This window comes from Calidris pugnax, unplaced genomic scaffold (assembly GCF_001431845.1).
Source record: "Calidris pugnax isolate Ruff unplaced genomic scaffold, ASM143184v1 scaffold128, whole genome shotgun sequence".
NCBI classification, from domain to species: Eukaryota; Metazoa; Chordata; class Aves; order Charadriiformes; family Scolopacidae; genus Calidris; species Calidris pugnax.
The window spans coordinates 3,212,843-3,238,305 of NW_015090851.1; the positions used below are offsets into that span (position 1 = coordinate 3,212,843).

Sequence of the window (25,463 nt, forward strand, 5' to 3'; positions counted from 1 at the left end):
TTTCATGGCTTAAAACACAAAGAACACCTTGTTCCTTTCTAGGAAGCCTGCTTAGTCTTTTAGGGTTAAATTGGTTTTGTCAAGCTATGAGCTTCTAGCAGCAGTAACAGTGACTTGTCCCTGGAACAGGTACCAGGGCTCTGAATATGCCAAGGCAGCAAGTGAACTCAACAAGAAGGAACCGTTTTTGCGTAACTACTTTGAAACAGTAGTTTCAAATAGTATATAAAACACTTTTATATAACAAAAACCTTATTTGTTCAGTGAACAGATTTAATCTAGTGAGTAGTGCTGAGTTTCAGCAATAGTGGCCGTGCAGAGGAAAGCTTCTGGCCCTTTAATTCCAGCTTTCTCATGTTTTGAAAGGACAGTCCGTCTAATTACACAAGCCTTTCTTTTTCCAAGGCTTCGGCTCACCAGGCAGTGCCCGCATTTTGATTTCAAGAAGAAACTGCTACACGACTGCCTAAACGGTAATTTCTGTCCCTTTGGAAATCATTAGAGGTTCAGTGCCAGTCCATGAAAGAGGAGGGGGAGGTCTGTGAAAACTGTTCTTGTTCTCACTCCATGTTTGTTGGTTCTCCATTGAGAATCGTGGTCCTGCAGCCATCTTCCATCTGCAGTGGCTTTGCTTCCAAGTGAGAATTAATTTTTAATAAAATTAGCAAGAAGTATCTTATTTTTTTCTGATTTCCAAGGGGATCTATGCCAGAAACTCTTTTGCTTCTTCGAATTTTCTTCCCCCACACCTTCAAGCTGATCGAGAAATTTTGGGTGTGATTTCAGATCAACTTGAATTTTGCAGCTGATGTCTTCTAATTAAATAATACTTTGCACAGTTTTCTTAGAAAGACACTGACTGTTTTGTGCATTCATCCTTGTAGCTCCCCTTGAGAGATATGACCTCCATTTTATCTCTCTTGTAGCCCTTGTACCGAGGAAGGGCTGAAGCAGAGCAAAGTACAGAACTGGGGTGTCTGATTCCAGCCTTATAGACAGGTCCAGGGGCAGCTCTGCCCGGGCTCCCCCCAGGTCATCCCTTCCTCAGTCCTGTGTCTGTGAGCAATGCCTACACCTTGCTCCTTTGGAAACAGAAGCCATAATCCTGCTTTTGAGGGTTCCTGTGTTCTGTAGAGGGGCAGCAGCAAGAGGAAGGTGCAGCTCCAAGCCCTGAGCTGCTGCCGGTGTCTCCAGAGGCTTCTCTGCCTTGCAGATTCAGAGCGGCAGGTCTGGCAGTCAGTTCTGCCCAGGAAAAATCCCATCTCTGATATCAAAGTGGAGGAGTGTCTCCCCGAGGCATTCCATGTAACCCTAGAATCCCATCTCTTCAATTTTACCCAAGAAAGGGGTGAGAAGATCCTCCCCATGAATTTTAAGCTATGCACTGCACATTTCACCTCTGATCTCAGCCTTGCATCCCCTAAAATACTCTTCAAAGCTTCCTTGAAGCAAAATGCAGCTGGGCTCAAATGTTAACTTTGCAGAGATTTGTCCAGAGCTATGCAGTTGCCAGGTTCCAATAATTCCTTCCCTTCCACCCCCACCTGAAGTTTCCTTCCTCTCTTTTCCCTGTATTAGACCATGCATGAGTTATTCTCGGTGAGGACTTGCTTTTCAAAGCGCTACAATAAATCACCGTAAGCTGTTTCTCCACATTGTTTTGTGCTGGCTTTAGCTAGATCCTGTTGAAACTTTCATTTTGAAATATATCAGTACTACCCAGTTCTGTCTCTGCTCCGTTGATTTATGGTGTCTACACTTTCTGGTGTTGTTGAATAACCTAACCATGTTACTCCTTCTGGAGGTCATGGCAGTTCTCAAATGTCCTCCTAACTCTATGCTGATGAGAGTTTGCTGTGATTTTGAGATGTGTGAGGAGACCAGGCTTGCAGACACATTGCAAGAGAGATGCTCGTGGAGGCAAGCACAGATTTTACGTCTGAGCCCTAGGTCTCTGTCACATTAGACAGTCGGATGCCACCAAAACTAACAGCAGCCCATTTGGGCAGGCTTGAATGGGAACTTCCAAGCCTGAGTAAAAAGTAGGAAGCAGTTTGCTGGAAGGTTTATTTTTAAATTGCTAGTTTAGGATCTGGAGAGGAATGAAATTACCAATCCTGCTAGACTTGACCAAACCACATCAAACACAAATGTGCAGAATCCTTAAATTCCCACAAGCCCTATAAAATCAAGTAGAAATTATGTAGTGTGAGCATAGTTCACAGTCTTTTGATGTATTCCGTGGTGCTCAAAGGTTTTTCACGGGTTAAACTACTACAGTTTTGAAGTACTACTTACCTCTCTCTATCTGGAAGAGGTGAACTCCTCCAGATTTGGATCTCTGTGAGATGCTGGTGCTGCACTGTCTGTGATATTGAGAGAAGGTTGATAGAGACTTGACTCCAGGCTATTGCTATTCTGAATTGCTCTTTCTTCTGATCTGGGAAAAGCAGCAGTAGAATTTCTAGTTTAACATAACATTATTCAACTCCAATGATGGCTGAAAAAAGGGGTGACTACCCAGATTACGGACCTACATGGCAAAGCTGAGCGTATATGGGCCAGTAGAGCAGAGGCTAAGAATGTATTTCTCAAAAAAACTGAGCAAGAGAGTAAGCAAAGCTCTTGGGCGTAATGCCTCCTTGAAACGTGGCTTGGAATTGGGAGCCTGTCATTGCCTGTTGTGTCTTCAGGGATACATAACTGCATATTTCCTATAGACAGGAGGCCGGCATGAAGGGACACACCTGACTCCACCATCAATTTTCCTGTCTAACCGGCGTCGCCAGCCTGAACTCTCAGCTAACTGCATAGGTCACAAGCACACACGTGAGAGAGATTGTTATAACTATTTGTAATCCCTTCCCACAGCCCAGTTTTTGTAAGGGTTGCTTCAGGACACAAATCACCTTAGGGGCAAAAAAAAAAAAAAAAAAAAAAAAAAAAAAAAAAAGCGCAAAAGTTAACTCAAAAAGCAGATACAGAGACATCCCTCTTCCAAACCTCAGGTCTTACACCCAAAGCAAGAGGCTCGAGAGGCCCTCAGAGAAAAGGTCACCAATATCTGTTAAAGTAAACGAAACAATTAATTATTTATTATGTGTTCTTGGAAAAGATTACCTGGAAACTAAAAAAAAAAAAGGTAATCTTTTACCAAATACCACAGGTAGAAAACTGGAGTTTGTCGAGTTAAAGCTCAACAAAGTTACAAGCTGCTTAATGCATAATCTTATTATGTGAAAGATAACTGATCTTCATAATCAGCGAGGACCACTAAGCAGCTAACACAAAAATGCATACCTTTAATTGATTTTACATTATAATATACTTTGGGAGCAAAATATATATACACAACATCACATTTTTAACAAGTTGAAAAGGTCTGTGAGCAGCTATCCACTTCCTTGTCCAAAAATGCCACCAGTTAAATGTTTCTGATAAAGATTAATTGTTCACTCTGGTTCTAAGACTGAGGCTGATGCCAGCTACAAAGGAACTGATAAATCAGCTCAAACAACACAACAATATGTGATACTTAATTTCAGTAAGCCTGTCATTTTTCTGGCAGCCCAGCTAACTCAGAGCTTTCCTGGCTGTTAGTTTTTTAAAATTACTTTACAAATTTAGTGTCAAGTATTCAAAACTGCTCAAGTCAGATGTTCTTTGTTAGAGCTGATCCGGTTCTGGTAACAACATACATAATACCAAATGAAAGGTATAGTTGCTTTACGTAGAATAACGTGGTATTAGCTTAAGTTGCAAGGGCTTGATTCAGGAAATCGTGTCCACATGTGATTAAATCAGCCCTTATTCAGGACAGCTTTCATAAATCCTTTTTTTGACTTTTATCTTGTACTTTGTAAGTCCTTCTGACTTTCATGAGTTGCAGAAAGTTTCCTGAGGTTAAGCAAGTACTTAAATACTTTTCTGAAGAGGGATGCTTTTGAATGGAGTGGAAAAGACTGCATTTTTCATATATGCAGTCATAGGAAGCTTGCCTCCAGTTCTTTGGTCTACTCCCAGTGTTTTGGGTTCTTTTCTGGCAATAAAAGAGCATGTGTGGGGTTCCGTAGAAATGCCTCTGTCCCCCGAGGACACAAGATGTTACACATACCATCCCGCTCACAACCTTCCTCATCTAGTTCAATTTCAACATGATTTTTGTTGAAAATTAAGCAAGAACATCGGCCTTGTGCCCAGCAGGACCCAAATCCTGAGCTATGTTTCTGGCCTGCCAGATTTCATAGCACAGCACCTTTCTGAGCCTTGTCTCAAGGTATGTCTCCTGTAATGACAGAGCCCTGGTTCAGGGGGGCTCTTGCTCATTTGCATAGTCCTGGTGCTGCAGTTTATTTTCCCAGCAATTCTTCTCCTGCAACTCACTGTGGAATTGTGTCTCTAAACAAATGCACTGGCACAGCAGAGGTGGCAACGTGTGCCCAACGATATAGAAGGTGGGAATCTCTAAAACTGGCTCTGCTCTTGCACTTAAAGCTGAATTCCTGCCCTGCCAAGCTGCTTCCCACACAAGGAGCGAGTTATTAGAGGCTGTGAAGCTGCAGTGAGAATCAGGGAAGGGTTGCAAACAGCTAAGCTTAGATCAGCCAGCGAGCTCTCCTGGAGGCAGGACAGAAAGACATGTGGGACAGAAGAGTTCATATGGGTTTGTACACACTGACTTGGACTTGCAGCCTGGTCTCTGCCACTCCCGGCCTCCCTGGTTCAGGAAAGGATGTTTGTGTGTGCCTTGCACCAACAAGTGCACGTGTGGCATCACTGTGTAGGGCTTACTGGGCAGTGACCAGCACAGTGGAGATGTGGGAGTAGCAACTGGTCACTGGTATATACCATCACCTCCTAGTGGGAGATAAGTAAACACAGCCAGTAGATGACTGGAACAGTAAAGGCAAATATTTTCCTGCCCTCTTGTTGTAATAAGTAGTTACTTATTACATTGGCATCTGTTGTCCAAGCTGTGCAGTACCAGGAGGCAGAAACTTGCAGTGGGGAGGGAGGAGGAGGTGGTGAAGGCTATGGGAAGGGCGAGGATCTGTGAAAACTGTCTGTTGCTTTTGCAAACAGCAGTCAATAAACTGGTTTCCTTTAATAGCCGTAATTGCTGTTGCACTACTTGGGTGATAAACAAGCACGTGGATGCTCAGCTCACACCTTGGCTTGGTGTGGAGACACACCTACTGAGTGTGGGGAAACGGTGCTGTTGTGTGATTAGGTGCTTTTTTGAGCAGATGCCAAAGCAATGCTATTTCAAGATGTTCAACAATTACAGCTCCACCAGCCAAAGCCAGCTGAAGCATCCAAAGATACATTAGGTTTCCCTGCCTGAGGTTAGAGAGGCTGGAGTTAGCACGGGTTCAGGCACAGGTCGGTCTCCACCAGAGAGCTTTGCAGGTTGTACTCAATGTTTTCTACCTGAGATGTGAGAGTTCCCCAGGATTTCACCACTGCAATTGCAAGAGCTGGAGGTGAAGAAGTGTCTCTCCAGGATCAATTTGATACACGGCCAAGAGGCAAACCTTGTTTAAACAAGACTTCCATCGAGGTCACACAGAGGCACTGCGGTCCTGCAAAGTCTTCGAGCCTGCAGCGTTTCTGTATTAATTTTAAAGGACGCTGTTGAAAGCAGTCTCTGAAACTCTGTTATTCCAGCCATTGCGGTAGGAAAGAGCAGGCTGCGATTCGAGAGCAGGGGTGTCTGCAAAAATGTTTACATACAGTAAAGAACTGCTGTCAGTCAATCTAATCCCTTGTATTTTCGTGCCAGCTTGCTAGTGAAAATATGTTGAACCATGTATTTTTTTTATACTGACTTCAGGTATTATTTGCCAAATCTAAGCTTGTTTTGTAATGGAAAATGGGAGATTAGGTGAAAGAGCCAAAAGCTTCAATCCTTGCTCCAATGGTATCATACTGATTTCAGTTTTTCTCAAGCTGTCATGTTTAATGTATGGCCCCTGTGCTTAAACCTGAAGGCTGGAGCTACAGACCTGTGTAGAAGTGACCTAGTTTTCAGTCAAAGTCACTCTCGCTTCTTATTGAATGACAAAATGAGGTACTTCTGCTTTGATGTAATAATTTGGAAATGTTACTCCTTGTTTATGACTACTGAAAGGACAAAACTTTCAAAAGCGTCTAAGTCTTCTTGACAGCTACTGCCATTAGGGCTCATAGGGCACAAACAGTCTCAGGAAGTTCATTCTGTATTTTGCAGACAAAGAATAACCCAGGTCTCCTCCCCGTGGTGCCCAAAGGCTCAGTTCTGCCTGGCCTGGCAGTCGTGCTGGCTGAGAGGAGAGGCTGCAGGAACACCTTGCCTCTCTCAAGCACTGAGGTTTTTTTTTTTCTCCCTGGTTTCACAGAAGATGAGGGGGCTGAGCATCTAGCAGGATGCTGTCAGGCAAAGTCGTGGTGCTGCATCAGTGTGAATGAAAGCAAAATTAGGGCTTTGCTGTCAGGGGGATGAAATAACAGCAAGAATTTCCTGGCAGAGATCTCTTAGCCAGCTTCCCATTAGGTTTCATTCACTTGATGAATTTCAGTGCATACATTCCAATAATATTTCTCTGGGAAATGAAGGGCTGTATTCAGTCAGCCAAGTTGCACCTTAATCTCTGTGCCTAGTCAGCAGAAAAAAAGGTAGGTCCTCTGAAGAGTAACCGAGGGCTTAAGTATGACACTGCACAGGGAAGCTGTCAAGAGCCAGGTGACAGGAGGTACCCAGCAGAGAGACTTAGCCTGGCTGAGTCTGTTGGATATCAAGGTGATGAATACACAGGAATCTTCTCTCGCATTTCCTTCCTTTCTGTATCAGCGTCCTGTGCAGGCAGTGCCACGGCTCGCTGTGCCGCAGAGCCCAGAGCCCGGGGGATAACAGCCTGGCTTTGCTTCACCCCCCACCCCTTCCGCATTTCGGAATGTTTGGCAGATCTGCCAGCCCCAGCCGTGGTCTCTTTAGGTGACCCAGGACCAGGGCTGAAATGCCAGACCATTACGTGTAGGTGGAGGCAGAAGATTTGGATGGTGCCTTCAATTTTCAGGGGCATGTATAGAATAACGAGTCATTAATCCAGCACTGGCCACAGTGTCTCTGCTGGGCTGCCTGGGTCTGGGAGAGGAGGGACACGAAAAGCCATGACGCCTCAGCTGCAGAAAGTTAATACTCTCCACCGTGGAATGAGCAATATCTCCATTTCTTCAGTATTTGGAGCTATAATAATAGACCCTGAACTCTGAACATCAGACTGTCTGGCAAGGGCATTGATAACTTGACAAATCTATTGACTAGGGTAGATGGCAAAGGATGAAATCACTGCTCCACACTAATCGTTTCGAAACCTTCAGTGATACTAAAGAACATTTGTAAGGCACAGCAAGTTAAATACGCTACATGACCTAGCCTCACCCTTGCTAATTAGTATTAGACAGATACCGGAGCATCTTTGCATTGCTACTTGTGTGTTTGCTGTGTGTCTCTAAAATCCTTCTGGTTTCGATGGATGTGCTTTCAAGTTGTCTAGCATGAGCAAATACTTTGAAGCAAGTGCTAATCAAAGACCTAGAGCAGGAGTTTCCACATCAACCAACGTATTTTTTTAAGTTTAAATATATTAAGATCAAAGCCATTTATTGCAGTGAATACACTGTTTAAAAATGTATTCAAAACCTCAATCAAAAGAAAGTTGAGGAGTTCACTAGCTGTAAACTGCTGTCATTATTTTATGTTGTCAGTTCATTTAATATTTCACTGTTAATGTACCAAAAATGTCTAACTTGTAGCCTTCAAACTGTTTTGTGGTTGCTGATGTTGCAATGACAGATGGTACTTTTAAATGAACAAGTTATGTTTTTGTTGCCAAAGCTGGATTTTAAATAGTCACCTGTCGAATTCAGCAAAACTTTTGTAATTTCATTGCTACTTCTGCTATAGTTCTAGTCTAATTCTACACAAACTTTTCCCAGTAAAAATACTGGGAAGGTTCATTCAACTTCAGTTGCTCTCACTTGATTCCATTCCAGTAAAAGTAAAGTATCATCGGTAAAACCGGAATCTTCAAAGATAAGTATTTGTGTGTCTTTAAAAAAGAAGTGTCTATTAGACGGGGCTTTTTTATGATCCCTATCTGTAGCTGTATGGTGCCTATGTAAGAGTCAATTTAATCACCAAAGTGAAGCAACTGCAGAAACCGGAATGGTAAAATTAACAGAATTTGGGTCAAAAGGTAAAATTCCAAACTCCAACTAAAGTTACAGACTCTGCTTGAAACCTATTCTTTAGCTGAAATTTCATCTTTAAGAGTGCTCTGTAGCATCAGGTAATGTTACAAGTTATAAAGTTAAGGACAATATATACACATTTGAAACCACGAAGAAATACCAATCCCCAAAGAAATCAACGACAACACTTACACTGTAGGAGCACTGTAGATGCCTCAAGCCCAAGATGGAGTTTTGCCCCTCAAGGACTGATGCTGATGCCCACCTGCAACTTGCAGCAGCCCATGGTGGCAAATAAATGGGAAAGAGAATTGTCTGTCCCATGAGCAGCTGAGTTCCATGTGGTCTGTCCTGCACACACCTGGGGAAGACCAGGTCAATGGCAGGTCAGGATGGCAGTAGGTTCTCCTCTGTTAAAACCCACCTCAGTCACAATATACTTGCCTTATATTTGCTGATGCCTGAAATGCTGTTGCTAAATTGAATATGCTGTTTGTACTTGCAGCTCTGAAGCCTTTGTGGGTTGATTGCCAAGTTAATGATTTATACCTTAATGCTCCATTTAGGGCCCTCGTGTTTATCGCTCATGGCGCTGGGGAACACTGCGGCCGCTATGATGACTTGGCCCAGAGGCTGACAGGACTTAACTTGTTTGTTTTTGCCCATGACCATGGTGAGTAGCCTAAAACTGTACTTGATTTACAGCAGCTCAGGACTTTACTGAAGCAAATGCTATTAAGGCCACTCAGCAGAGAGAGAAGAGTTAATAAAATATTTACACCTTAGCGTAAGTGAGAAAGGGATCATCTGTTGCTTTCTAAAGATCTGTATATTGAATATTGTAAAAAAGCTATCCCTATTCCTTGAGTTTTCCTCAATCTTGTCATTGATATTATGGTGCTATTTTAACGTCTGTCTAAGGATTATTTCTCTTTCACCTGTCTCTTGGGGATGAGGAGTTATTATCTGCTGTGAAAGTTGGACTAGGAGCCATTTCTGTTGGATCCATGCTTGTTGTCCTAAATGATCCCAGAGGGGAGGCTGTAATGACAGCACAGCTTTCACACACCAGTACAACTAGACTGCTGCACCCCTGGGACACGGACAGGCGTGGAGACATCACAGGTCTTTCTTTGGCCACGTTTCCACAGCCCAGCAGAGGCACTGGAGATGGCTGTACACACCTCAACTCTGACGAGAAAGCAGTTTGAGGAGTGCATTCAAGGCTGATACTGGCCCTCAGCCAGTTGGTCTGGGCAGTGCTGTGTCATGTAGGCTTACTGTCCCAGCCTCTTCTGGCTTGAAGACCTCTGCTCTGTGCTCCATTCTGTGGCATAGGTGTGCTGGGTATCATCAGATCTCCTGCAGGATGTGAACTCGGACATCCCAATAGCATATTTGAACCATCTGTTCTGATTCTCTGGTAGCCTCCTGTCACACCCAACTTTTACAACTTCATTAATTCCTTGTGCATAGAAGCCTTTGCTTTGTTTTTATCATTGCAGACTGCTGCCTCCCTGCTAGAGTCACTCTAGATATTAGCAAAGTGAATCAATGGGATTAATGATGGGAGTGGAACAAAAAGCGAGGCCAAATTCTGAGCTGACAGGTTGAAATGGGATGAATCTCAGTGTAAATTGGATCTCCTTCTGGCAGATGCCCCACTAACATTGGAAAGTATACTGCAGTTTACTTGGCTGAAGCTGAGACTCAAATCTGCCCCTAGATCTCCTCAAAAACAGGACTGCTGAATTTGAGCTTGAAGATCCTGAATGTGGTAGGAGCTAGAGCATGTGAGGCATTGCACCATTTAGTCTGTGAGAGGAAAGGAAAAACCTTACCAAATCTAGGTGACCAAGGCTTCCCCTTGCACTGGCTCTCATGACTGCCTTTCAATCACAGCTCTGCACTTGATATGCAAAAATGAACCCTATATTTTCCCTGAAAAAGAGAATACCTAGTCCTCAGGACAGCTTGCAAGGGAAATAAATAAATCCCATATGATTCTTCTGACAACTGACCACATGCCACATTCAGGGGTGGCTTTGCAAAGACCTTTGTCTGATGAAGAAGTATCATTGCCGACCATATGAGTCTCTTTTTCCTACAATATTTCCAAGTGTTCCCGTTTTCGTTTTGATACACTTCCTTCTGAGTTGGACATAGGCTAGCAGGAGCCTGCAGTAATCTGGTAGAAAGTGTCTCCATTCTTCTCAGTTTATCTGTATGGTGTAAAGTTTATGATAAAGGCAATGGAACAGGCCACGTGTTGTCCACCCTGCAGCTGCTGTGAGTAGATCACAGAAAATATATACAAAAAGTTACTGAACTCCAGGACACAGAAGCAATTTGTTCAGAGCCACCGTGGGCCTACGAGAGACTGTGGTTGCTCCCCGTGCATGCTTAATGTCGCGCCTTAGTTCCTCATTCCCTTAAAACCTGATAAAGGTTTCAAGAAGTAGAGTTCAAATAACAATATTTGAAGTAACAAAAGAAATGATAAAACAATGTATTTATTGCATGGATTTGATACAGAGAATGCCTCTTCTGGTGATGGAGAAGAGCCTTTGGGGTGAAGGTTCCTGTCAGGCATGTTTGATCAAAGAGACCGTTACCTACTCTCTTTTTCCTTTAATATCTTTTTGACTAGAGATGCATAAATATTTCATGTGGGTTTTTTTCTATAGACTGATGTTGCTGGATTAATTAGTTCACTTCAATTAGTACAAATCTGGTTGCTCAGGCCAGTTAACAACTTCATTCTCCCTGTCAAACCTGCCGTTTGCTTTCTAAAGTCAGTTTGGTTTTTCTTCATCAGCAATGGGGAGAAGGCAAAGAGGAACCCAAAAGCAGAACAATGGAAACACAGTTATGTTACACAAAGAGCTAATTTAACTGAGCCTAGATTCACTGTAAGTTAGAAAGACAACTAACGTATTTTAGGGTCTGTAAATTAATCTTTGTGCCTCTAAAGGTAAGTGGTGAGGATAAACTTTGGTGGAATACAACCCAAGCTGGATACCAGCGAGAGCTGAAGGACATAAACACCTCTGTTGCCAAATTTGCTCAGATCAGACCAGGAAATTTATAGCTTTCCTCCCTCATTTTGTCCTTTCCAAATCACTTCACCAATGTGTTCCCTCTTTGCATCCCATCCTTTGGATATCTTTGGGTAATATTAATTATTTAATTGTGTTTTAGCAAAATAATTGTTTTCTGTTCCCCCCATCTCTTACAGTGGCTCTTACTCTTATGAGCTTGGTGTAGATTTCCCAACCTGGACTTTTATTCTGATTCTGGTATTTTCATGGATAAAATTCCCAATATAGGAGCATTATCTGTGAGATTATTAATGCAGTTCCACAGCGTGGCTAGCGTGATTTCCCAAATGAGTTGGGAAGTTACTAGGGCTGCAGTATGCGTGACTCGACTCATTTATATTGTGTCTATCCTTCAGTCAAAAGAAGGAAAAATGATTTCCATTTAAATTGCTGAGTCTGTAGGAGCTTATGCACTGGCTCTAGATCTTGCCGAAGGCTGCTCTGCACCACAGTTTCCTGTTATGCAAGGTTTCAGCAAAAAGGTTGGCGCTTCACAGAGTTAACAGTATTCACCCAAATTTGTGTCTTAGTATTGCCCCTTATAAGGTATCACTGGCTCAGTTCCCTTAGTATGTCATTTACTCTTTAGGGTATTTCATAGTAATCCCGAGACCGCTGGACCTCATAGATATATATTAGAAAATTTCCACAGTGGTGGTGAAAATTTAATTCCAGAAGACCTCTTAACCTTACATCTAATATTGTTAAATTGCTTTGTTTTAGATCAATCCCACGAAAGAGGAAATGGTATTTCTTTGTAATACAGCATTTTTTTCTGTGGTCTCTTATATGGTGTTTTTAATAGGCAGGTAACAGTTTCCCATGGTTTCTGGGTTTACTTGGCGTGCAGCTTCATGAAGGCAGAGTTAAGGCTGCTGGGATGACCTTGCTATACACTTCTGCAAGCTTTAGGTATTTTGAAATGACATCTCACTTTTCCCATTTCTTTTCTATATCACTATTCCTTTATTATGGCAACATTCTGATGACAGAAAAAAGAGACAGGCAGACACATTAGGTTATTGGCAATCAATTTAGGAAAGCCCTCTTGGAAGGAATACCCCTGGGAGATTCATCAAAGTGGAGTGATATTGTAATTCTTCAGTCACAGACAGATTGCAGCTCCTTTAGTTATAATGCAGTATTTTTAGGGATCTGTAAAGCTGAGACCCAAGGAAAATGAGAATAAAGGCTAGAGAATGTGTCTTTGTTTTCTCATACCAAGCATTTTCAATTGGTAAAGCACATGATGTTCCAGCTATCCTCATCTCTCTTCCTGAAACATCTCATTTGCTGAGATCTTACTCTCTACGGTTGCATTACATGGCCAGAGCCCAGAACAACCGCAATTTCACCTTCAAAAGTACATGTCAACTAACAGCAGTTACAAAAGCAATTCCAAGATGCAAGAGCCACAAAAATTCATTTGCTTCTCTCTTACATTTTCTAACACTAGTGGCACTGACCTTCTTTTTCACTTGGACTTGCTGATGCTTCTTACGGGTAATGTGGCTCTCTTATGGGAAGATGAGGAAGGTGAAATACTTAGCTCTAAGCCAGCAGCAATTCCTATCCCTTAGGGGCTTGAGGACAGCCCTTCTGACGTGTCTCTCTCTCCAGGCAGAGTAAAACCTCTACCTGTCCTGCTACATGGAGACCTCCGACACTTTGACCCTCTTTGAAGCTGTTGCATTTCCCACTCTTGAGTTACATGTAATGTCAGATCAAAGCAAAGGGAAAGGTTGCAGCTCTAACTGTTTATTCATATTCCTTAGATGTTCCTAACTGAAGTTCAGCTTTCTTTTTCAGCCCCGCTGCTACTTTGTGTGTGGTGAGCATTTCTGATGGGTTAGCGGGTCCCTCTCAGACACCTACTGCTGCTTGTGCTCCCCGCTCATTTTCTCACCGTTTTCTCTATTTAACAAAGGACTTATTTCTAAGAAAGTAGAAAAAACCCGGAGCAGAGATTTTTAAATGCATCAAATATTAGCTGTTTTGGTTTTGTTTTTTTTCCAAGTGATGGCTGTGTTGTTCTTGCAACTGTTAAAAGACCATTTTGTTGATGAGAACAGAAGGCTTTTATTTATTCATAGCACTGGGAAGGATTGATCTGCGCAGAAAGGTTAAAAAGGACTAAACATGGTCAAACTGGGAGGGGGGGGAAATGACTAAGAAGGATGTCAGCATTAATAAGAGCAAGCATTAGGGTAGTGCTGGAAGTGAGAAGTAACAGCTCATGCAGCCCAGCGCAAGGGAATGTTCCTGGAGAGCAGTGCTCCCTGATGATGTGATCAGGCAGGCTTCAGGGCTATCTCCAGGGATGGAGTCAGGAAAGCCTTGGCAAGCGTTACTCGGAGCTGGTTTGCTCGCAGAGCAGCACAACTGTTCCTTGGTAGCTGCTCACGAGGCTGGGTGTGGGCCCATTACCCACAGCAATCTGCGCTCTTTCTGCTTCCCCTGGTTGACTCCACCTCACCAGAGCAGGCAAAGTTTAAACTGCTTTTTTGCAGAAACATAAGAAAGAGTGGGACTGATCGTTTGCCTTGCCTTTGACAGGAGGCTTACAGTGGCTTGTGGGCATTGTTTATTTTTATCTTTTTTCTAGAGAAAGGCTCCTGGCTTTCAGCATAATACTTGAACATTGCTGGAAATAAATCCTTCTACATGCAGTACTGGAAATAATCACAGGTCTGGACACATTAGTATTTGCAGGAGTACAAAAAGACTGCTCTCCACATTCTCATTCATGCCCCTGCAGTGGGAAGAACCTCACAAAGAACTGGGATTTGCTTGCACACGAAGCTGCACAACCTGAACCACACCAGCGGCCGTGCTCCGAGCAGCTGGATTGCTACCCATGTACTCATCCTTAGGCAGATGTTGTCCCTGGCTTAGGACAGAGAATATCGCACTAGTTGTGTATCTGTGTTAGTACATCCTGTTTTGGACCTTTTCTGAAGTCATGAAAGTTGTTGTCCCAGGAGAAGTTCGTAGTGCTGCCCAGCGCTATGCATAAATACAGGTCCTGAACCTACTGTGCGCTGCAGGCAGAATTCCTGCTGTAGGGTAGTGTGGCTGGCAGGCAGTGAGATCTGCACTGTGCAAAACCAGAGTGATTCCCATGCACACGTGTCAGGGGTGTGTGTGGAAAATGCTGTTACAGTTCACGGAGGGGAGTGGTGGCTGCAAGGGCAGGAGAGTCAGAGCCCAGCTGTTGGGTTGAGTTCCCTTCTCTATGTACTTCCTCGGCATAAAACTCCACTCTTCAAGAGTCAATAAAACTCTTTCTTTTAGTATTTTTCCTAACGGTTCCAATCTGAAGAGTCCTAGCCCGTTTGTGTTTGTCAGATGAGGACTGCTGCAGGGGCACCTGCCGCTGATAGTTCTCTAGGATTGTCAAGCAAAGAAGAAGGAAGTTCTTCAGAGCTTCAGATTAAACTTTGCAAGTACATTCCCTGTGGGAAAATTAGCCCTTTTGTTCTTCAAATCATCTCGACTTGACTGTCTTTCAGCCCTTTATGATAATTTGTTTGGAATGGAGAGAGAGCTGCTAAGGGGCGATTAATCTGTCCCACCATGATACAAGTGTATGGACCTAAATCTTTGTGCATACAGCTCTGAAAGCTGCTAGATTGAAAGCTCATGGCAGAGCAAAACCAACAGGAAAAGAAAAGGGACACTTAAGTGATTCTTTGACCCTTGATCCATGTTAAGTGTCATATGGACCCGTGAGCCCTGTCTGGAATTCGTCCGTTCTCCCCTTTTAACCTGGAGGAAGATTGAGTTGTAAACACGGCTGCGACGTCAAAAGCGGGCAGAGATGTCTGCTGCGTGGAGTGTGGGCAGAGACGGAAACTGAGGGGGCAGACCAGGGAAGAGTCATGCTGGTCTGCCCCACCTCTCATGCTCTCTCTTTCAAGCATCCTCTATAGGTTCCTCTTAGCAGCAGGATCGGAGGAGATGGCTCTCTGACCTGGCTAGCAGAGCACTGCCAGGGACGTTTTCATCCCTGTTTTGACTCTGTATTCAGCATGGTCCCAAGCCAGGCTAGCTCTCCTGAGCTTTTCCTTCTCCAGATGTTGAAAAAAGGTAGCAGCCAGGCTTATCTGCCTTCCAGGGCAGCGGTGAGGAATGCTTAGCATGTGTGGGGCACGCAGGAGGTGAAACCACAGAGCGTAATTGCAGGGTGAGAGTTCAGATACTGCGGTACTCCATGTAATTCCTTAGGCAGTGAGAAAACTCTGAGAACCTGAGGCAAAGTCCTCCTATAAAACAAATATCTACTGAGTAAACTTCCTTCTGCCACCCTTTTCTAACTCTGTTTTGGTTGTGGAGATTGTCATGTAAAGTGGGGCTGCAGTCTGCGCTTCTCCTAACACAGACGTGAATTCTGAACTTGAAAACCAAAAAGCAAAATTAACTTGAGAGGAACTGGGAGACCAGCCTGTCCACCACTGATGAGCTCCAGCCAAAGTGAAACCAGTCACTTCTCACCTCCAGCTCTTCTCAAGCGTCAACTGGTCTTGTAGCAGTGGGTCTCAGAGCAGCAGCGAGAGCTTTCTAAGGAAAAGAGGTTGTTTTTGTAGTTGTAGGCAAAATGAGTCATACTGCTAAGAGAGGCACCTTTCCCCATGCATTGGAGAAGCTCTTGAACACACTCTTTCAACTGGGTAGTGCATTTTCTCTTACTTTGTCCCAAATTGCTGCATGGAGTTGGGCTCTGTTGGTGGTCATGAGATAGTACCTCCCAGAAGGGTCACATCTCGTGTAGGAAAAAGCAGTCTGGATACACCTCCTACAACACAGTGATGCTGAGATGTGCCTGTAATTGTATCAGAATGCAGCATAGCCCAAGGGGATCATCCTGTGGCACAACAGGCGATTTTTAAGTACTTTGAGATGGGTTTTATTAAACGGAGGTGTGCACACTATGATTTTTATTTTTGAGAAGCTCATCACAGCCCAGTCTTGCTCCGGTGGAGTCATCTCAGCAGTGATTCTGCTGCTTTAGCGCTCGCTCTTCTTTCACACTGGGATCATACAGCCCCCACAGTCTCTGCCTTACTTTCAGGCATTAGTGAGCAGTGCTTCCATTTGAGGAGAGCAACTACACAACAGCAAGGAGACACTAGGTGAATCATGACAGCAAATGACCTACAGTGTCTCATGCTCTAGAGTAAAGCCACAAGCTGGGACTTCAAAATGGCAAGTGTGGCTTTAATTTATTTGTCTTCTGAAGGCAGATGAAACAACGCTGTCGAGCCAGGAAGCAGCCAGACCACAGCAAACTAAAAGAGACAGTAAGGTGGCACACAGCTGGTGTATCTGACAGAGCACACATAAGCCTCAGTGGAGTGTTTTGCTTAAAACACTTGGGTTAGTAAAGGGGAAGGGAATAGTCAGAGGTGTTTCCCCTCCACTCCACTCAGGGGATGAGACTTTCTATGTTTCATGGACTTCCCAAGAGTAATACTGGAGCCATGCTGATGTAGAAGTGGGGAAAGCTGGTCCTGCACCTATCTTTTAGGCAAGAGGGGTCGGAAATAGAACTGGATACGCCTTTAGCAGAGACACATAGGAGCAAGAGCACCTGAGGTCAGACATGTGGTGTCATCTACTGTGTGCTGTGAAAACATATCAAACCAATGCTGGGCTGCTCAAAGCAATCTCTTTGTTTATCTGACCACTAATTTTTTTAAGTCAGATTCAATTGTGGTATAATCAGTGATATAAGACAGTTCTGTGCTATAACCCAGAGCTGGATGCAGGCATTGTTTGAATGTGGGAAAGGAAATGCAGATGCTCCTTCATCACTGCCCCTACATGTGGGCATCACTAGATGATCATGTTGGACTGCAGTAAAGATTGCAAAAGAATGGTTATGGTTTCTTAAATTCCCCCAGTTGCTCTGCTCCTTCCGACTGCTCAGCCATTTTCCCACTGCTGTAGATCCATCCTGTAACAGAACACTGAATAAACAGCAACATATCATCCAGCCAAACAGGATCTTTGACTCAGCTCCTGGCTGAGCTGGGCTTGCTCTTGGTGCAGCAGAGGTGTGGGTTTGAGCTCCGACTGACACGGAGCTGGGACACCCTGTACTCCAGCCTTGCCCCATCACCTTCTGGCACAAGCTGTTCTCTTTCCTTGCTTCATCAGTTAATGAGAATGTGGTGCTTCAGAGGCAGCTCCCCTGGCTTTGCTGCAAGCCCACTTTATGAGGGAATCCCTTTTGGGCCACACTGGGGTCTGAGGAGATGGCTTTTTACTCTGGAAGAAGTGGGCCGTGCAATCTGCCCTAGTTCTCCTAATTATTCACTGCTTACTAATGAGCAGAGGGAGAAATGTCAGTGGGTCATTCCATGAGATAGTACATCTTCTCAGCAGCTGCTTCTTGAACAAAGCCTCGCTGTTGGCCTTCACACAAGGAGGCGTGAGGCTGTAACAACGGGCCCCAGTGAGAGGGGACACAGCGGCAGAAAGAACAGAGTGCTCCCTTTTGAGCACAACGACTCCGAGCGTGGAGCTGTGGGCTCTGGCCACCTTCCAGACCGGGCTCCTCAACCTGTCACTGTTAACTGTTAACAGACAGACTGCATGGCAGAGGAAAGACGTGTCATTCATTCGGGAAACTTAAAAGGTTTCCTTCTTCCTGTGAGGGTTGAGTCCTTCTTCTGGCTTCTCTTCCATGGTTCTGCATCTCAGATGAGAGATACCCTCTGTGATAAAGAGGAACGGGCTGCTAAATTTCTGTTGGGTGCCAATAATGTTGGGACTAAGTCATAGGAATTTTGAACGAGTGGCCCTGATAATCAGGAATAAAAAAATCCTTTATTTGGACCAAGGGTTCACTTTGGTGAACAAGGGAAACTGAAGAGGAAATAGCCTTGACTGAACTGAGCTCATTTTGCTTTACAACCTGTTGTTTTATTGTCTCAAAGATCTGTGCAATTGTCCTCTGTACTCATTCTTTACGTATATAAATCAATCCCCACATCAAGGGTCAAATTCTGCTTTCACAGCGGCTCAGATAAATCCAGGATAACTCAGTCACCGTGTCAGAAAGCAGGTTCAGGCAAGTGACTTGTAAGTGCGTTTCCTCTTAGTGAAGGGAAGCTGGCAACTTCATGGGATGTTTTCAACAGCTTACTTGCTCGCCCATAACCAGCTTTGCTAGCTGTAGGAGTACGTCTGCATGCAAGATGGCTGAGGGTGGAAGGACAAGGACCAGATTGTTATTAAAGAGCTAAGGCTGAGAGAACAGATTGTTTCATGTTGCTAGATATGTCTATTATCTGGGGCTATTGGACAGACATCAAACGTGCTTCAAACTTTGTTCTGGGGGTCATTTCCTTTACTGACATCCATGGCAGGACATTAGCTCATGTCAGCAAGAGCTTTGGCCTCAAGAAGTGTCGGAGGAATCTGTATTCCTTAATGGAAAAATTAATAAGTAGATGTTGCATATGCTATCAGTGGACATTTTCATTAATGGCGTGGATGATGGGATGCAGGGTACTTTCAGCAAGTCTACAGGGGTACCCAAGTGTAGAAAGTGAGCAAATGCTGCAAGGCTGCTATTCACAGCAACCTTGACAGGCTGAAGAAACGGACTGGCAGGGACCTTATGAAGTTTTAACAAAGGCGCTTGTGAAGTTCTGTATCTGGGATGGAGTAACCCCATTCAGCATTAAAGGGTGGGCACTGAATGAATAGAAAGCAGCTTTGCAGAAAAGGACCTGGGGGTCCTTGCAGACAAGTTGAACATGGGTCAACAGTATGACCTTGTGGTGAAGAAGGCCACCACATGCTGAGCTGTACTGGAAAGATTATAGCCAGCAATCCAAGAGAAGTGATTATTCTCTTCCATTCAGCATTTGTGAGACCACATCTGAAGCACTGGGTCCAATTTGCTCCCCAGTAAAAGGAAAACATTGACATACTGGAGCAAGGCCAGAGGAGGGCTGTCAAAACAATTAGGGTATTGGAGAACAAGATGTACGAGGAGAGGCTGATAAAACCGGGTTTATTTGGCCTTAGAAGAGAAGGCTAAGAGGGATCTTATTGCTGTCTACAAGTCCCCAGTTGAGGGTGTGGAGACAGCAGAGCCAGACTCTTCTTGGAGGTGAATGGTGATGGGATGAGAGGGAACTGACACAAGTCACAGCATGAGAAATCCAAGTTAGATACAAGGAAAAGTTTTCACCAAGAGGGCAGTCAAAAGCTGGAGCAGGACTCAGAGAAAAATCTTTAGTCTTGGAGATATTTAAAGCTCGACTCAACAAGGCCCGGAACAACCTGATTGAATGGGAAATACTATCCATAGAGGTTTGAACTAGATAATCTCTGTATGTCCCTTCCAGCCTCAATTATTCTTTATGAACTACAGAGCATCCTAGCTGCTAGCATTTGGGATGTTGCTTCCAAAATTAAAGCACAGGAGGTTTAGAAATGAGTGAAGAAATGGCCCTCTTAAAAGCAGACTTTAATGGTATCTACAATTAGAAACTGTTTCATCTTTAGGGAGATGCTTTTTGATGTCTTTGCACAATGAGAAAAAGGAAGAGTGTTTAACTTTCACCTTTACAGGGACAATTTTTCCATAGCAACAGCATTTCATTAATGTGACTAGCTTTCCCATTGTTTATTTGTCAGATGTGTCTAATTTGGAGGAGGTTGTTTCAAAAGCTAATTACTGATGATTCCTATAAATGTATCTTCATACAGGTGTGGAGTTTGTCATCCTATTGAGTTACAAATGACTGTTCCAATTTACTGAACGTGATTTGAAAAGTACAGAAGAAAATATATTTTGTGTATGTAACTCCTGTTGGATTAAGACATAGTCTGGTTTTGGTCAATACCTTTTTGGATAAATAACAAGAACCAAAGGAGCACAGTCCATCTCAGTTGGTGTCTGGTTCAGCACTAACCTGGAGGAACAGCCCTATTAAGGAGTGCGGTTTCAAAGAGTGCTCTTATTTGCACTGAACAAAGGCAAAGGACAGGTAGCTTTACAAAGAGAAGTAAAACATATAACCAGTCAATAAATGGCCTAAGCCAGCCATTTCATCTTCATTTTTAATGCTCTTTGTGCCCTACCTGCATTGGAAACCACTGAATAAAAATGCTTTTGCTGAACTGAACAGCTACAGCATCAGGGGAATTACTCACTAAAGCAAGCAAAACTTTCAAAACTTCGAATGAGAGAATTGATTTTCCTTACAGCATAAGTAGCAGTCTGAAGTCATGGGGGCTCACTTAAGTTCCATGCATTTGTGTGCTTTGATCAAAACTGGCGGTCTTATTCTGTTTTTCACCAAATGTTGCTATTAACAGATTCTCTGGGCCTGCCCCAGGCAAACCTACCGCACTGTGTGTGTTTGTGTGTTGTAAAATGCCATGAGCTGTTACAGGCTCTAAACCAACTACAGGTTCCTTCCAAGGAGGGTATCAGCCCCCCACAGCTTCCCAGTCTTCAGTGGACGTCCCTTAGTGGACCATCCTCTTAGACCAGGTTGAGGGTTGGAGGCATTACCTTGCCAAAATAAAGATGCAGAAACAGCCCATATACTGCTTTTTATATACTTTGTAGTTCTCATCTTTGTTGCTTGATTGTTTATTTACTCATTCATAAAGTGTGGTGTGTTGTTATAGGGCTCCTATGCCTGATTGAAATTGGTGGATTTCCTCCACTAATAACTAGCTGTGTTGATTTGACTGGGAGTCGTTCTATTTGTGACAGGCCATGGGCCCTTTTAAGGGACTGTCTCACAAGTCCCAAAACTAATTGACATCTTTCCTATTAAAAAAAGATGCAGAGACTTTTTAAAAAACAAAAATGTTCTCTACCAGTGACTGGAAAGACAACATTGAATATTGCAGCAGCCAGTCCCAGAAGCAAAATAGACAGTGGACAAGGGGAAAATTCATCCTTTTTTGATTCGCATATTCAGATTCTTCCCTTTTCAATTGGTCTGAGTGTTGCAGAGAGATATATTTGGTTACAACGTCTAGTGTTTTCAGTTAATCCTGTTCCTCCTGTTGCACATTCATTTTGAACGTGAAACAGTACAAATCTTTGTTTATTAAAACGTACGCTTATTAGGAGCACAGACAGGAAGACACTCCCTGGGCTATCTGGTCTTTTGTTCCTGCAAATACCATCCCCGAGTCCTTTTCACAAATGGTCAAAGCTCAGTTTTTAACCAAGTTTGGTTGCCAGCAAACGCTGTTCCAGCTGAGCAGGCCGTTCCAGGCTCTTGCTCCTCTGATTCTTAGAAACTTCTCACTTTTTGTCCCAGTGTATTTTAGGGCGATATAGTTCAGTGCCAGTATTTTCCTGTTCTCCATCGAGTAGCTACCCACAACATGCTCGTTAAAAGTATTTCTCTTTTGGTCTCACACATTGTCTGCGGAGCCTGGCAGAGCGTTAACATTAACTGACATCTCTCCCTTATGCACCATGTAGCCCTTGGACCATTCCTGGTTCTGCCTCTCCTCTCCCTTTGGGCATCTGGTCCATCTCATTGGTGCCAGATGCCCTCAGCTTCACCTCTTGCTCCTCCAGGGATGGTGCCAGTGTGTGTGCTCCCAGCTCAGCACCACAGCTTCTCTTCAATTTCAGAATGCCTTTAAATTAAAACAGCGTTTATAATGTGATTCTTATGTGGTTTCTTTGTTTCTTAACTGCTTGACCTCTACATCTTTACACACAGAACATACACTTGTGCCCTCTGAAAGCAGTAGCTAAATGTCACTCACTTCAGTGGGGCCAGGATTTGACTCATGGGTTTTAAGGTTGTTTTTTGCTATTTCAGAAAGAAGCTAACATTTCTTGGACTATTGTTTTAGAGAACAGTTTAGCTGATAAAGGAGTGTGCAGGGAACTATAAGGATCACGCTTGGTGATTTGGGAAAATGATTTCAGAATCTTAAAAAATTAATCTTTATAATTGAAAGCCTCTGGCAGTGTGATCCTCTTCGCTTGCATTAGTAAAGTAAAGCAGAACATCTGGTTAGCTTCTGGTACACTCTCCAACCCAGATGAGATTCTCCAGCATCACAGTAACATTCAGCCTTGAGCATCCTCGTTCTTTATAAAAACAAAATGAGGATTGTAAAAGATCCTACAAAACCTGTGGCCAGCTGGAAGAAGTCTTATCTAAAGGTGTGTGGTGCCCACTATGAAGCCTTTTGTGCACTCTGGTGGTCAAGGAGCCGGTTGCAGTGGAGGTGTTTTGGCTTTGTAATTCACTAAGACATAGAATGAGAACTCATCAACCCATTTCTGTGAGCAACAGCCAGTCCTCAGGTGGTAGAGTATCTTGGTCTGTGCCAGCTTTGGCCAAATTGTAATGACCTGAACTAGAAAAGCTTTTTTGCTCCGTATTCCGAAGACTTCGCTGGATTTCACATAGCTTTAGGTCTGCCCTACCATCTGAGATGTTTCAATAGAGCAGCAGTTTTAGTAGCCACAGATCTCTCTTGCAGGTAGCCCTTCCCATTAATCATACCATCAGTCCTGTGTGATTCAGATCAGGATGTGGCTCGTTACGCATTGCATTAGTAGACTGTGCAAGAAGGTATTTAGAAAACCCTACTTGGCTCTTGTCACAGGTTCCTCATGGATCTCCAGGAAAAACACTTCACCTCACTACATCTCAGTTTACTCATGGCAAAATCCAAACATGATACCAACCCACTTCCAGAGAGCTTGCAGGCGAAAAGCCCTGAGCTCCAAGAATACAAAACTGTTACTCTGAATGGCTCTTTGCAGGCTGAGGGGAAGATTCAGCCAGTGAAGAGAGCGGCTTAGAATAAAATATCTCACCATTATTTAAAGGGATGAGGCATAAAAATAACAAAGGTTAGATTGCAACTGCATAGTGTTTTCTTACGTCCTAATGCTAAGCATTTGCTTTGGGAACTGCTAAGGAATGGGGTTGTGGGTGGAAAACAAACAATCATATGTCAGATGATTGCATGCTGGTTGACTAGTTTGGTGGTGCCGTGTCCTTTGACTGATTTTGTATTCAGGATTGCACATGGAAATTTGACCACTTCACAAACAATGCAGAAAAGTTATTTTGTTCCACCTAAGCCTGTGCTTTACTCCACCCTCTGTCAGTATTGCCCCATAAGGCAGAATAACCTGATTTAACCACAAGGTGAGATTTCCTACGGTGTTAAAACTAATGCCACAGAGCCTGTCCTGTGGCACATGGGGGTTAATTTCTCTGAATGTACCGTCTGCAGATTCAATTCATGGGGAAAGCTGTTATACCCACAGCATCTCTAATGCTGGGATTTATTCAGGGCTTGGCAGTACTCTCCAATTTGAGAATCCTTGTTTAGCTTCAGAAATAATTTTTTTAAAAAATACTGAATTGTAGATCGTACAAAGACTAATGCTTTCAACTCTGATCGCTTAAAATTGACGTTCTCCACACTGCACTTACTTTCTGGTTCTGAATTTATCAAAGACAAAGCGTGCTGGGAGACCCTGGCAGTTTGTCTAAGGCTGAGGAGTAAGCAGCCAGATCCGCAGTGGTGCCAAATCCATGCTCAGCTCAGCAGAGGGCTGGGGGAAGGGAGAGGAGGCTGGGGGCTCCTCTGAACCCAGACTGCCTGATGTGACCCGTTATTTTGATTACAGTCCCCTGCCTTTTCATGAACCTTGCCCCTATCCTGCCCAGATTTTGGAAGAGGACTTTTTCTGAGCTGCGAAATACACCCTTGCTGACTTGTTGCGAAGTAGCTTGCACAGCCCAAAAGCAACATACAGGTCCATAACCTTCAACAGCTCAACACTTGTACCTGTGGGTTGTTTACTGAAGTGCAGACCTGCCAGCTAGTATTCATTGTCTGCTGTCAACAAGCCCCAGTTTGAAATGAGTAACAGAGCACACAAAGCAATAACCTGCCTGTTTGATCCTGACTTGTTTGGTAAATATATATGTAGTGAGGATTTCAGAGTTGCAGGAAGAAGAGTTACAGAGAAAAGGGGATCGAGCTGAAACAATAACGCTGAAATCAATCTCTACCAAGAAAGGGCAACAGCTTTTGCTGCAAGATGAAATTAGTAGAGCTATTTTCTGCCATGCTGCCTTCCCCGTGACTTTCCCTGGGCACCATCTAAATACCACCCAGCCATGAGCCAACTGGCAGCCGTGGGACTCTGCTCTGGCACGTTGGGCAGGGTTGTCCCACCCAGGAATGCTTCCTGCCAGGCCTGCTTAATCAGAAGGGTTTTTTCTTCATTGCGTTGCTGGGAAAAGAATGTCCCGATCAGGTCTGGTAGGGTTTGAGTGAGCTATAGCTCTATGCGGATGTACCCTGTTAAAAAAAAAACAAACAAAGAAAGCCTACCCTTATTTCAAATAATCCACCTGCTGCTCACCCATTGAGCTTGTGCAAAGTGGGTATAAAAAGCCGTCAGCTCTGGAAGAGTGGTATTTCCTTCATGCCTTGTCAGGAACGGGGACAAATCCACTCTAATGAGGGTGGCACTGCCATGTGGCAATGCAAAGGAGCGAAGCAAATAGCAAAAATCTCTTTAACTCTGTGGGAAAGCTCCCTTCGGACAGGTTGATTGAGAACTGGAAGTACAACCCGTGGGGAGAACTGACCCTGAATGCAGGAGTTTGGAAGCTGTGGTTTGCTAATGACCTCTTGGCAGATTAATGGGTGAAACACCTTGCTGGTGTCTTAGAACATGATTTGCACTTTTTAGAAGCATTATTATTATTATTATTCATTTGCCAGTTGCTGAAAAAATTATACAACCAAAAAATCTGTGCCAAGATTGCTTTGGAACAGAGAAATGCTGTACTCCGGTGCCAAGAATCTCACAGACTAAACAGAACCCACCGGGAGCCCTTGCTCTATATGGGAACTTGGGTTTATTTTAACATGTAAATAAATTGGGTGAGAAATGGCTCTTTTAAACTCTTTTCTTGTTTTTTTTTTTTTTTATTATTGATGTGGGTTCCCCATGGGTGGCCTGCATGGAGAGGAAGCTTTTGAAGATATCTTGAAAGGAAGTTGTGCCTGTCTCCCAAGACATTAGTCAACCTCATGGAGGGACTTTCTACACAATCCAGCTTTCCTTTTTTTTTTTTTTTTTTT

At 43.7% G+C, this 25,463-nt stretch overlaps 1 protein-coding gene across 4 annotated transcripts in view; it reads left to right on the top strand.

The window, feature by feature from the left end:
* The window catches only part of MGLL (monoglyceride lipase), a 109,014-nt gene that overhangs the window by 56,465 nt on the left and 27,086 nt on the right, over positions 1–25,463 (top strand). For all 4 annotated transcript variants that reach the window (XM_014943223.1, XM_014943226.1, XM_014943224.1 and 1 more), the window contains exon 3: positions 8,799–8,905. In XM_014943223.1, the coding sequence (XP_014798709.1) occupies positions 8,799–8,905 (107 nt within the window). The remainder of the gene's footprint in view (positions 1–8,798; positions 8,906–25,463) is intronic.